The 13,303-nt window shown below is 34.4% G+C and overlaps 1 protein-coding gene across 3 annotated transcripts; it reads right to left on the reverse strand.

The window, feature by feature from the left end:
* Positions 1 to 1,984: 1,984 nt before the first annotated feature.
* Positions 1,985 to 8,025, reverse strand: LOC110097416 (thylakoid lumenal 17.9 kDa protein, chloroplastic). 3 transcript variants are annotated; one of them, XM_020823784.2, is made up of 5 exons: positions 7,689 to 8,025; positions 7,492 to 7,606; positions 7,333 to 7,402; positions 3,092 to 3,183; positions 2,278 to 2,414 (listed from the first exon to the last, which is right to left on the reverse strand). In XM_020823784.2, exons 1-5 carry the CDS (start codon positions 7,943 to 7,945, stop codon positions 2,367 to 2,369), a joined length of 582 nt encoding a protein of 193 aa, XP_020679443.1. In that variant the 5' UTR covers positions 7,946 to 8,025; the 3' UTR covers positions 2,278 to 2,366. The 3 variants fall into 3 exon arrangements, with proteins under 3 accessions (XP_020679442.1, XP_020679441.1, XP_020679443.1); XM_020823783.2 differs by lacking the exon at positions 3,092 to 3,183 and having other exon boundaries at positions 1,985 to 2,414; positions 7,492 to 7,561; XM_020823782.2 differs by lacking the exon at positions 3,092 to 3,183 and having other exon boundaries at positions 1,985 to 2,414; positions 7,689 to 8,023.
* Positions 8,026 to 13,303: the final 5,278 nt, after the last annotated feature.

Raw genomic sequence — 13,303 nt, forward strand, 5'->3', positions numbered from 1 at the left:
TTTCGATCAAATAAAATTTAGTAATATTAATTAATCCTATAAACAATTAAATAAAATTATCAGTATCCAGTAATTTTATTTAAATAAATATATTAACTAATATTTCTATTTGCTAACTGTTAACCAAGAAACCGATTTAACGCCTATCATACTGAATAGTTTTCAAACTTTAACTCAAATAAGCTTTAATAAATTTGGATTTTTGCAACCAAAAAATTTATGAGGCTTTGTTTGATACGGCTTTCTTACTGTTTTGTAAAACTATTTTTTAGTACAAAAATTTCTTGAAAGCAACAAAAAAATATTAGTCTAAAGTTATTCCAAACAAAGTCTTGGTGTTAGCCTCGAATATTAGAGAAATTATTCTGTGCGGTCATCGGATGCCGTCCGGAGGAAAATCAGTATGCGCCTAGTCTTTTTTTTTTGTGTACTGGTGCTGTGTATTACAATGTACTGTGTGATATGGTGCATCATAATTCATCTCCAAATGGTCTGGTGACTGCACAGAATAATTTACCCATATATTAACATTGGTGCATAGTGCGAATCAACTTTATTAGTAATGACGTGCATCCACATTGTCACCTATGATGTGCATCTTTCTATAAAATTAAACTCAAAATAATTTTCTTTCTAGGTAGATTCTTTCTATCTGGGCTTACCTTTCACTCTGAACATTTGAAGTTCTTTCTAAATGTCTGAAATCTTTCTATCATTGGGGTGATTGCACCACTCATAAACACTTCAATGTTGAGTTTGATAGTTAATGGTTTCAACTATCATATCTATATATTACCACATACATATTAGAGCTTAAAAATCATAAAGAAAATCCTATCAAATGAAGCAAATTGGAGCTCTATTTATAAAATTGTAAAGGTTAGTGCTTCCTTGTCCAATATTTTTGTGTTTAGCTAAAATTACCAAATGGTGGAGATTAAAGCCTTTCATTCAAAGTTTGATCAAATGATTCCCACTCTGAGGTTAGTTTAATGATGCAAATAGAGAAAAGAAAGATATTGTTGGAGAGGGAAATTTGTTATATGGAATGCACCTTTCAAATATTCAGCTCAAAATGTCATTCATCATTTTCATTAATCCCTTCTAATAGAAACCTAAAGCACTTAAATAGAATTATGGTTCATAAAACTTACTTGAAATATCATTAGGCTAATAATGAAGGAGATTATGTCATTATTAAAAAAACATAAACCTTTAAAACACATAAAACAAATAGACTCGTTTAAAATTGATAAGGACAATTTTTACACCACTTGAGCCAAAATAAACTCTTCTTTAAGTAGTTTAAGGGGTGTCTATAATGGGAGAGATTATTATGTGCGGAGGCCGGACAAAGAGAACCCTCATGTTTTGTATCTATAAACAGTAAAAGCACAACAATGAACAATAATTGTGCTTTTGCTATGCTTTACTGTTCACAGAGACAAAACCGGACGGTTTTCTGTGTCCGGTCTTCGCACGAAATAATCTCTCCTATAATGATGTTGGAGGTAAAACTGGTTGTGCATAGATTTATAATCAATAGAAAAAGATGCAAGCAACTCTGTAGGAATATGGTATATATCTAGATGTGAACTGAATGAGTAGCTAAGTTGTATATAGAACAATTAAAGGATTAAGCTTCTGCAACAAAGAACAATCGTTGAATAGGAAGAAGGTGATAGTGTTAGTGGCAGAAGTGGGAGAACAAACTCAATATCATAAACTGATGTTGAAGACTGAAACAAAATAAGAAATTGTGGATCATTCTTTGGTGAAAATGACCCTCTGATTTTCTTATGTGATAAATTCAATCTCAGAGTGTCACATTTCTCCAATTTAGGCTTCGTTTGAGACGGCTTTTTTATTGCTTCGTGAAGCAACTTTTTATTATAAAAATTAAAATTTTTGCACTAAAAAACTGTTTCAAGAAACAGTAAAAAAGTCGTCCCAAACGAAGCCTTAGTCCATCAATCATATAGAATTGATCTAAAATGATCCATTAGAGACTAAATTCATACCAATAATGTATCACAATTTCTGTATGAGGAATCATTTTAGGCCACTTTTGCCTAAACTCTTATGTCAGGTGAAACAAATAATAAATAACATGATTCTAGCAAGTATATACACCTCCATATATCCTACCAGCAAAAGCCAGAAAGACTATTCTTTGAAGCTAGAAGAAATTTAATTATCCATAGATTCAAAACTTGGAGAATACCAGCCTAACTCTACCTTGATCTTGTTCATTCTTTCTTCCTGGCCTTTAGAATCACCTAAAGCTGTAGTGAATGGATATATGTATGTAACCTTTGTAGCCATGGATCTGTAAGCAACAATGTCTTTCTTTACCAAGAACTCCATCACATCGCGCCCAAACCCCCCATCAACCTCCACTTGCAGATATCGCCCTAGTAAAGAGTTAGAAAACAAGTCTGCTTCTTGTATCACAAGTAAAAGTCACAATAAATTTGTTGATACAGAGAACTTCCATTCAGTTAAGAATTAACCATTTAGATTGATAGGAATGTATTACACAACTCTTTCAAGCTTCATTTCTATTCGCAATAACTAATATTAAAAAATAATGGAAAGGAAATAACAAATAATCATGCTTCTCTTCCTGCTCAACATATAATTCTCAACATATAACAGAATTAAGGTTTCATTTGGGATGATTTTTTTGCTGCTTTTTAAAGCATCTTTTCAATATAAATATTAAAATATTGTACTAGAAAGTTGTTTTAAGAAACAACAAAAAAACCGTCCCAAACAAAACGTAAAGGGGCATAGAAAAACCACCATAACAATCGAATCTCAGAGAGTTGCTTCTCCATTCATTTCAAATCAAGAGCTGCATTACAACTTAAATCTAGTTTGGCAAATTCCCTTGAATAACGTATGATTGCTTTGATTAGATAAGGTTATTCCACATTAGTTCTCTGAACCTTTAACGTGTAAAAACTATTATTTGTCATACCGGCCTTCATTTCTTTGTTAGCCACGCAAAAAATATCCAGATGAATATTAATGTTACCATCCAACACAAGCACTAGCAACGATAAATTTCGTTCGTATTATTTCCAACCTTTACAAATGCAGGCAATCTGTGCTGCGCCATGCCATGGAATTCTATAGGCCGGCCATAGTCACAGGAATCTAGCTGGTGGAAAATTTCATCTTTATATCACAAAGAACTGAAGAGAGCTAAAATTATTCTAAAGGAAGAATATCTCAGAGATAAGCTAACAAAACAAGCAAAAGCATAAGCCATTGGATGAGAAATTAGAGGAAGAGAAGTAGCACAAGCATAAACCCCTATTGCTACCATGGTTTACTTGGACCAAAACTATTGAAAATTGCTTCTTCAGAGAAGCTAAATCGAAGTAGGCCAAAAAAAACTCTTCAAGATCATAACTGATGAAGTGGTATAACTGTCAGCCGTGCACGGAGCTGAAGTACTATCCCTAATGGCACTTGCTAAGCAATGAACAACTAAAAGAGGAGCTCTTCAATTTTAAGATTCATAGACACATCTATTTTCAGTGCCATTGTAGACCTTGGTAGTGGTATTGGTAAGAAGTTAATTTTTATTCACCTAATCAGGAGATTAAGGCTTCGTTTGGGACGGCTTTCTTACTGCTATTTAAAGCAGCTTTTTAGTACAAAAATTAATTTTTTTTTTTACTAGAAAGCTGCTTTAAGAAGTAGAAAGAAAGCCGTCCCAAATGAAACCTAAGATTAGGTATCATACCACACCACTTGTGCTTTGGAGTGAATAAAGAAAGATGTTTTGTTTAGAATTCAAAGATAATGCAGTGTGAGGTTTAACATTATTGGGCATTGATAATGTAAAGGTGAAGTTGTTCCCCTAAAAGTTTGTTTGTAATCCTAATCCCAAAAAGGAGACAAAGATGTGCATCTTATTTTGTTGTGCAAAAAATAAGGTTGACAAGGGCCCCATCAATCACGCAACGGAACCTAGTGATACTTGGATCAGGAACAACAAACTTAGGAACTGAACTAGCTCAGTCATTAAAGCCCTAAACTTAAGGTCAATCTTTTCATCCCCCAGTCATTGTCTCCCAATCATCTAAGGTCCTCAAGTATCCATTTTTCTCCAAAACATCGCCTTGGAAAATTTTTCTTAAATAATGATTTTCTTTGATTCTCTACTACATTTAAACCATATTTTATGTTCATTCCACCCCATTTCTAATCTCTAACCATAAATTTTATCTAAAAGAATAATTTCACTGTGTTGGTATAACTCAAATTGTCTTGGACCTAAATCAATAAACTCTCAATTCATCTAATTTTGAGCTACATTTTCTTCATTTTATTATTCTCTTCATCATGTTTATAGAAAAAAGAGAAATGAACCCCTCTCTTCAAAAGGGGTGAGTCCACGTCTTCTAGATGTAGAAGCCTTCAAGTCAACCCCATGTTAAATCATACATTTCCCTATATCAAAGGTGTTACCATCAATTCTGCTCCATTGCTTGTAGAAATTGACTATGGTGTAAATATTTTTGGCTTGGTCTGAGGCATCGACAACAGGAACATTATCTAATGCCATACTCTAATTCATTCTCATTAGTTTAAATATCCAATAATAATCTCACCATCGATGTTGCATGCACCAAGTCCGATCAGTTAAGTCATTTTGATGTTTTAAACAACAATTTTACCATTTGAGCCATCGAGAATCTACAATGAGGCGTAAGTTATCGGTTCAAACCCAATAAAGGGCTTTTTCCACTAAACTCATATCCTAGTCTTGATTTTTACGCGGGGAATAGAAATCTTTTTGATATGTCTAAAAAACAAGAAAGACCACCATTATGATTAGAATGAGCTCTAATTCTACAATGAGGTTTGGATCGGTGTTCTATTATTTTTGGGTACATAAAATCAGTGTTTAAAAGCTTTAGAAATAAATAATCACAATTTCCAATGACAATTTAGTATATGCTCTATGATAGACTATGCTACAAAAGGATGGTGACCGTTCTCATATCACCTTGCTTTTTCACTTGTCATATTGCATGTTCAGTTTGATATTGTTAATGATCTTATTGACATCATCAAGAGCATCTCTCATATTCAAGATCCTAATTTCACTTGTATCCCAAATTTAATCCCAACTACATTATTGAATACTTGTTTAGCATGATTTGAATGTCCTTCATATGCATGCTGATGACACTAAGCTGTCTTCTTGTTGGATTTTCCAAATATTAGATTAGGTGTTTGACAAGTAGCCGCAAAAGTTCAAGATGTTGATGATGATTAAAGAGAAGAAGAAGAAGGTGAATAAGCTGTTTTTCACCACCACAATGGGCAAAAGAAAAGGATGAAAGCTCATCATTTGCAGTAAAAACAATCCAATCATCTACACTCCATGGAGTATGAAGACATTGTTGAAATGTTTCAACAATTTTATCCTAATCAATATGAGATTTTCAAAGGGTTCACTCAAAGTAGGATAAAGACTTTTTCCTCTTGGAATACTCAACTGGAAGACGAATTGGATGTAGGTCAATGGTCTTGTCCCAAATGCTCCTCTTCCAAATGATGAGAATGAGGGTTCTTACTTTGTAGTTACCGTTGAGGCTATAATTATTATAATATTATTTCATACTTCTTAAATTTTTATAATGTATGACATTGCAAGAAATGTCCTGCATTTTTTATGTAGCAAAATCTCTTATACAAGTGTATGAACTTTCTATTATGAAATGTTTATGTTTGTATTTCTTTTATATACTTTATTTTGGCATGATTACATTGAGTTTTCCTTCTTGATGCTGAAGGGGACACTAGAATAAAGATATTGATGATGTAGTTTTTAATACATTATTTAATTATTATTATGCACACATTGCTTTATATTTCCTTTACACAAATAACTTAATTAAGGGATAGATTTCTTTGTGAGCCTCTTCTTATCATTTTTCCACAATATATTTGTCAACATCAAAATAACCTTATCCACTTAGTGGGCTCATAGGGTCAACAAATTACAAATAATTTTCATTATTAATAAATCTATATTTATGTGCAAAAAACATGTTCAAAGGTATCTCATGAGTATTATGTTATTCCATCAATTGGGATTCACTGAGGTTGCATTGTGCTTTCAGAGTATTGCGAGCATGGATTTAGAGAAGAGTCATAGAGCATATCCAAATGTATTGCCGTATTTTTTTTAGTCCAGAGTGCAAATTGTTAGGATTTTGACTCAAAGTTTGTCATGATCTAACAAATTTCAAATAAGTGAATTTTGGCATAAAAAATTATCCTTTTTTTAGATAAACAAGTTTTTGGAAATTTTGTTGTATAATTTGTTATTTTAGATGGTTTTGAAACTTTGAATTTGATTTAGATTTGTGATCACCTGCTTAAGGATTCCTAGAAATGCCTTATACACATGAGGCGAGAAGGTAGTTTGTATGAATTTTCTTTGGAATTTACCTGCAACTCCTAGGATTAAGTGGTTGTAGAAATACCTAAAACAAAGAAGATTCAGGGAATTAATTAGAAAATTTTGGCCACTCCGCATAAATTTTGGTGACTTCTTATGGTGCTTGGTCTCCATCATTACTTTGTGCATTCATTGTATTCAGTTTTGATAGGCAATTCTACATAAAAACAGGTCATTTTTTCCCCTAAAATCTTTGCATATGATAAAATTACATCACAAGAAATGCCCAAAATAGATAAATTTTCAAATTATATCAAATTTTTTATATTAATAAGTTAGAAAATCAAAATAAAAGCGACGAAAAGGATGATATTGAAACAGTTACGAATTTGGTTGAGTTTCCATTACTAAACCAAACAATCCCCAATTCAATTATTTCAACTACATTGAATGATCTCTTGAATTGGTCAAGAATTTATAGTTCATGGCGGCTTCTCTATGGTACCAGTTCTTGTTTTATTGAATTTGCTTCATTAATAGGACTCGTGATTCGACTTTGATCATTACAGGTTGGTGCCAAGATCGAGCCCAAATAGTTTCAAAACAATGTTCAAGCTGTGTTTCCAATAATAGGAATTTCTTGTTGGGAGAATCATTAAAAATCAAGTTAGCTAAAATTAAAATCAAAACAAACTATTCTGGAAATCAAACTAGTTTTTTTTTTTCTTGAAGTATTTGAATTAATTTTCAAAGCCTATACTCCTCGCAATTTTTGAGAAATGTTGTGCTTAATACCCAGACTTTCTGCATCATTTAGGCATGCAAATAAAATAGCAAAACCTCCACATTGTGAAGAGAACTTTTAAATATAAAAAAAATAAGCTAAATACTGTTCATGTTACCAAATGGGGTTTCTTCATCGACCTCAAACTTCACATTTCTTTGCGTTCTAAGTATCGCATCCCGCAGTTTCTAAGAAATCCAATGTAAAATAAAAAAATATTAATTGCTACGTCAGAAAAAAGAAAAGACTTGATCATCATATAGAAAAATAAAGTCACCTGCACAGGGTTCTCTAAAAAGTCCTCTGGAATCGCCAATGGAAAAGAAAATGAAGACGACTTCGGATTACTAGAAACACAACCTGGATTAGTGGACGGACAAGGCCTAATCTTTCTGCAAAACATAGAATTGCACTAATGACATGGAACTAAAAAAACTAGAATGGGATGAAAAAAAATGAGATTTTTGGGCTCACCCATCTTCCAATCCAAGATTCAAACTCTGGGATTGGGAGTACGGAGTGGTGGAAATGGGAAAGTTCTGCGAAGCAAAGGGATAGGAAGCTAGAGAAGAAAGAGGAGAGGTAAGACTTAGGGCGATGGCCAAGGGGCCAAAGGAGGAGAGAATAGTTGCTACTTTGAAGCTGGAGGTCGGAGAACAGAAGATAGGGTTTGAAGGGTTACGATATTTGGGAATCAGGAAGGGAGACGTTGAATGCAGGATGAGAGACATCGATCTCCGACTCTACTCGACCTGCTTCTTGAGAGCTCGTTAGATACCCTTAGACTGTTCAGTGTTGTGCATGGTGCATGGTGCATGGTGCTTGAGTGAACTTACATTTTTTTTTTTTTGACATATAGATCAATTAAGTCAAATTTATACACATCATCATATATGCAAAACTTAAAATCAAGATCTCTTGGTTCATAGTCAAAGCTCCCAACGACATTACTTATAATATTATAATCTTATAGATTATTTCTCACTAAAATATAAGTACATAGTTATGAAGACTAAAAAGTAGGGGTGTTAAAAAGGGTTATTAGGTCGGATTCGAGTTTAACTCGAACTTGACCCCTCTCAATTGACCTGACTCAACTTTAAAAACGAGTCGGGAATTCTAATCGAAATCCGACCTGGTTCGGTTTCAGGTTCCGATTCGGGTCAACCCAAATTGACCCGCCAACCCGTTTTGCTCTTAGTTTTTGGTATTTTTTATTTTAGATTTATTTAAGATTTTAAGTAATTTAATTAAAAATATAAAATACAATAAACTTAAATACATCCTCATCATAATTATTTATTTTTTTGTTCTCAATTATTTATTTAATCAATCAAAAATAATTATTTATTTGTTTGAAGCTTTGAGCAACTATAAATGATTAAATGAATACAAATAACCAATTATATTAACAAAATACTAACACTAATTTAATTTATTTGAATACTAACAAAATGCTAATAAGTACTAATAATATACAACACATTTAGTGATTTACATTATTATACAAATAAAAATTACAAATTATATTTACATTATTTTATAAACAATTTTTTTTTTTTGGAAAATTGTGGGCAAAGCCCAAATTCCATTATAATGAAAAGAGAATTAGTTACATGTGTAAAAGGAGAAAAAACAAAAGTGAGGAAGAGTCCTGAAAAAAGCAAAAAGCTCATCCAAAGGGTGTCAAAACAAGAGGTTACACATGTCAAAAAAGAAAGATCGGCACCATAAAAATAATCCTCAGCAGAGGAAGTGGGCTCATGAAATATATAAAAGTTGCATTCAGAAAATTCCGGCACCATCCCCTATTTGCAGAGATGCCATCCAATAGAAGTTCAAAATAATCGTTGTCCAAAAGGGATAAGAATGCAACTCGATCATCATCGCCCAGTAATATCCATTCGTGCATGAAACCCAACAAAACAGATATATCCCAAAACCTGCAAGCTTGCGGCTCTACAGCATGAGCATGAGCTCATTACCATTTTTCCATTTTGCTAGTTTGAGTCTTACTGCCTTTTTAATAATAATGAGACTAGTGGAGGAAATCTTATAATGCTTGTTAAATTTTCTATTATTTCGCTCCCTTCAAATGAAGTAGATAGCAGCCCAAAGAACAATCAAGTCAAAATTCCTCTTATATCCCATAGAATAGATGTCATCCACCAAAAATTCCACCACTATACTAAGATTTGGCCTCATGAGAAAAATTCTTAAAGTACGAATCGGTTCAAAAATAATAGCAAATGCGAAATCACAGTCAAAAAATAGATGAGATAAGCTTTCGTGTTTCGAATTGCAGAGACTACATATAGGATCAACGTCAAAGTTCCTTCGGATGAGAGAATCAAAGGTTTTAAGACCTCCAGAAAAACAGAACCAGCCAAATAGTGAGAAGCGAAGGGCATAATGTTTGTGCCACACAGATTTGTGCCAAGTCACATCCATTTCAGATTTATAGTAATCGTTTAAAAAAGTATTAAACTTAGCCATCTTACCATCGACCCAACTTAAGCATAGGACGCTGTCGTATATATGTGGATTTTAGAGATAGAATTCTGAATATCAACGTGACAGCCTGAGGGGAAAGTCTATCCATAAGAGTTAATTAAGCGGGTAAGTAAAGCAACATCAGGGTAAGAGGAAGTAAGAGATTGGTGATGTTGAAGCTCTAGGAGACGGTATCCATCACACCAATGATCCCATTTTAAACTAATAGGAGAATCAGTTGTTACTTTAAACACAAAATTATTTTTGGCTAAGATAACAATCTCGCATATACTTTTCCACATCGCAGAAGAGGTGGGAGGCGAATTTTTCCATGGAGAGCTGAAAGTAGTTAGAAATCATGAGGACAAAGGAGAGGAGCAGTTGTAAATTCTCATAATCAGTGAGCAATTAAAAGAATATCTCAAAGCTTGGAAGGTGGGAAGCCCCAAACCTACCTTGTTTTTCGGCTTGCACGTCTTGCTCCAAGACACCAAATGAATTTTCTTGACTTGAAGATCCCCAAAATAAAGTAATTTTGTGGCTATTTTGGCAATTTGTTTACAACAGGTTTTGGGTATGATGACACCTCGAATCCAATAGGCAATTGTATTCCATATAGTAAATCGGAGGAACTAAAGTCTACCTGCAAAAGAAATAGATTTTGCTTTCTAACCTGAAACCTTGTTAGTGATAATATCATTGAGGTGAGAGAAATAAGAGATGAGAGTTATCTTGATGGAGATAGGAATTCCCAAGTAAATGAGTTTAGAATATAAGGTGGGAATATGAAGAGCAACACATATTTCATTAGCATGGGGAGTGGATGGTTTGAGCATGATAGCACTCTTATCTGGATTCATTTTTAAACCAGAGGATCCCACAAAAAGGTTGCAACAAATTGAATAAGGTGTTGTTATTATCAATGTTGGCTTAACCAAAGACAAGAAGATCATCTGCATAGAGAAGATGAGATAAGTGAAATCCATTAGTGCCAACAGCTTGGGATCCACTGCTCCCATCATAGTAGTCTAATAGACAAGAGAAAGTATCCAAAGCAAAACCAAACAGATATGGGCTCAACGGACAGCCTTGACGAATGCTAATATTGGAGGAGATGAAGCCCTCCAAACCATAATTAAGACGAACAGAGAAATGAACATTTGTAATGTAGGATTTAACCCACCTGTTGAAATTTTGAGGCACCCCTTTTTGCGCCATCCTTTGCAAAATGAACTTTCTAGATATGGTATCAAAATCTTTTTTGATATCTAGTTTTGCACACATATAATTAGCATTAGAACACCTCCTGAAAAAACCCAAAAGCTCAGAAGCTAGGATCACATTGTCAGTAGAGATCCATTTATTAATTGAAACCTGCTTGTGCCAGATTGATAACAATGGGCATGATGAGTTTAAGTCTGGAAGCTAAGATATTGGAGATGATCTTATAAAGGGTGTTACAGAAGGAAATAGGTCTGAAGCCCGTAATTGAAGTGGTGTGAGAGGATTTGTGGATGAGGACAAGAGCAGTGGCTTTAATGCTTTTGGGTAGGTAACCTTTGTCAAAGAAGGACAAAACTGCTTTGCATAATGAAGGACCCAAAATATGTCACCCCGTCTTATAGAAATGGAAGTTGAAACCATCAGGGCCTGGAGAAGAAGAGGTGGCACCTGAAAAAAAAGTTTTTTTAATTTCCTTAGTAGAAATGGGGTCTGAAAGAAGAGATATCAAATGAGGCGGGACCACCTTCCCTTTAGGAAAAATAGAGACATCCGGAGTGGGTAAGGAGCTAGAATTGTATAGGTTATGGAACTGAATAGTTATAGCTTCCTTAGCATTACAAAAATTGCCCTCTCCCAAAGCACTATATAAAGTGGAATTGTTGAAGTTAATCCTTAAACAAATTTTAGAGTAGAGAAACTTGAGGTTATCCTCACCCTCCTTTAACCATTTGGCCTTGGCACGTTTATAAATCCAAGAAGCTCAAGAGGTCATTAAATTGACAATTTCCCCATTGACAGTCTTCAAAGCAATATTGATTTGAGGATTATTATAATCATTGTCCAACATAGAATTAGGATAGTGTTGCTTTTCCTGAAGGATGTTTTAGGAGTTCTCAATGGAATTAACATATGCCCACAAATTACTCTTTATAAGGGCTTTGACCCGATTGAGTTTATGAGTAAAATCAGTTAATGGATTGCCAATAGTAGGGGTCATAAACACATTAAGTAAGATGTTCCAGTACTCATTCGTCAAAGTCCGAAAATTCTTAAATTAGAAATGAGCAGCCATGCATTGTCGGGTACCATCAACGATTATCAGAGGAGAATGAACAGAGCATAATGGATCACCAATTATATAATGGGAGTTGGGGTAATGAGACAGTCAGTCATCATTAACAAGTGTCCTTCCCAGCTTGATACAAATGGGTTCTCCAATTAGTGATTAAGCCAAGTGTAAAAGAGGCCAGTGGATGCCAGATCAGAAAGTTGGGTATCAAATATAAGGGAATTAAAATCCCCAAGCCTGCTAGTATGCAAAGTAGAACCACCTGATTTTTCATGTTGAAATCTGTAGCAATTGAAGTCTCCAATAAGAATCCAAAGCATAGAATGGTTTGGTTTGACTTCTCTAATTTGTTGCCAAAGTGACGACCTTCTACAGAATTAGATCCATAAACAATGGATATTAAAAAAGCAGGAGGGGAGCCACAAGTAACCAAACCACTAATCAATTGATAAGACATGAAAGTGGGAGAGAAGTCCATTTTGCTAACAGACCATTTAATCTAGATTCTATCTAAACTAGCAAAAGAAAAATTATTACAGCTTTCTTCCATGTTGAAGACCAAGTGGGAGTTTAAGAACCAGGGATCAGAGATAGATTCAAGATGAATCCTATTCTCTAATAAACAGAGCATATCCAATTTGTGCTCCTCGATAAAGCGTTTGCAAACCATAACCTTGCTAGGGTTGTTAAAACCTCTAATATTCCATGATGCTATGGAAGGAAGGGTCATTGGGATTTGAATGAGGTGACTTGAGGCTTTTTGGAATGCTTGTCTCTGATATTTTTTGAATGAGAGAGTAGGATTTTTCTGAGTAATGGTTTTAGGGCTATTTTTTGCTGCTGAATCCTTTTTTAGAGAGGTAGAGGAAGTGGAAGTAGCTTCAATTTGGGTATCTAATAAAACATCAAACTTATTTGGAGAGATGATATGAGCTGGTTGCTTAATAATGATATTAGGGATGATGTCACCTAAGATAGCATCCTCGGATGGAGAATTCAGATTATGAATGGTGGCTGGGGGTTGGCATACTTTGGTTGGGGGGTGAGAGGATTTTATGGGAGGCTGATTTTTTGGTGGCATTAAGGGGGCTTGTATGGGAGGCTATTGCAAATTGGAGGCTAAGAGGATTTCAGAATTGGGAGCAACTTCTAAAGAAGAGGCATACAGATTAGTTATTGTAGCAGAGCTTAGGATTGGGAGAGGAGCTTTGGCGAAAGAGTGGTTGTTGTTTTGGAGTATGTGAGGGACCCTGACACAGCTATTCCCATGGTTTTCTCCCCCGTTAGGAGCACGAGAGCTGCT

Source organism: Dendrobium catenatum, unplaced genomic scaffold (genome assembly GCF_001605985.2).
Source record: "Dendrobium catenatum unplaced genomic scaffold, ASM160598v2 fragScaff_scaffold_698, whole genome shotgun sequence".
Taxonomy (NCBI): domain Eukaryota; kingdom Viridiplantae; phylum Streptophyta; class Magnoliopsida; order Asparagales; family Orchidaceae; genus Dendrobium; species Dendrobium catenatum.

Bases quoted from the DNA above. Each gene is read 5' to 3' on its own strand.
- LOC110097416 (XM_020823782.2), bottom strand. From the start codon at position 7,945: ATGTCTCTCATCCTGCATTCAACGTCTCCCTTCCTGATTCCCAAATAT. The intron at 7,607-7,688 runs GTGAGCCCAAAA...TATGTTTTGCAG, and splicing joins AATCTTGGATTGGAAGATGG to AAAGATTAGGCCTTGTCCGT. The intron at 7,403-7,491 runs GTGACTTTATTT...TGGATTTCTTAG, and splicing joins TTTTAGAGAACCCTGTGCAG to AAACTGCGGGATGCGATACT.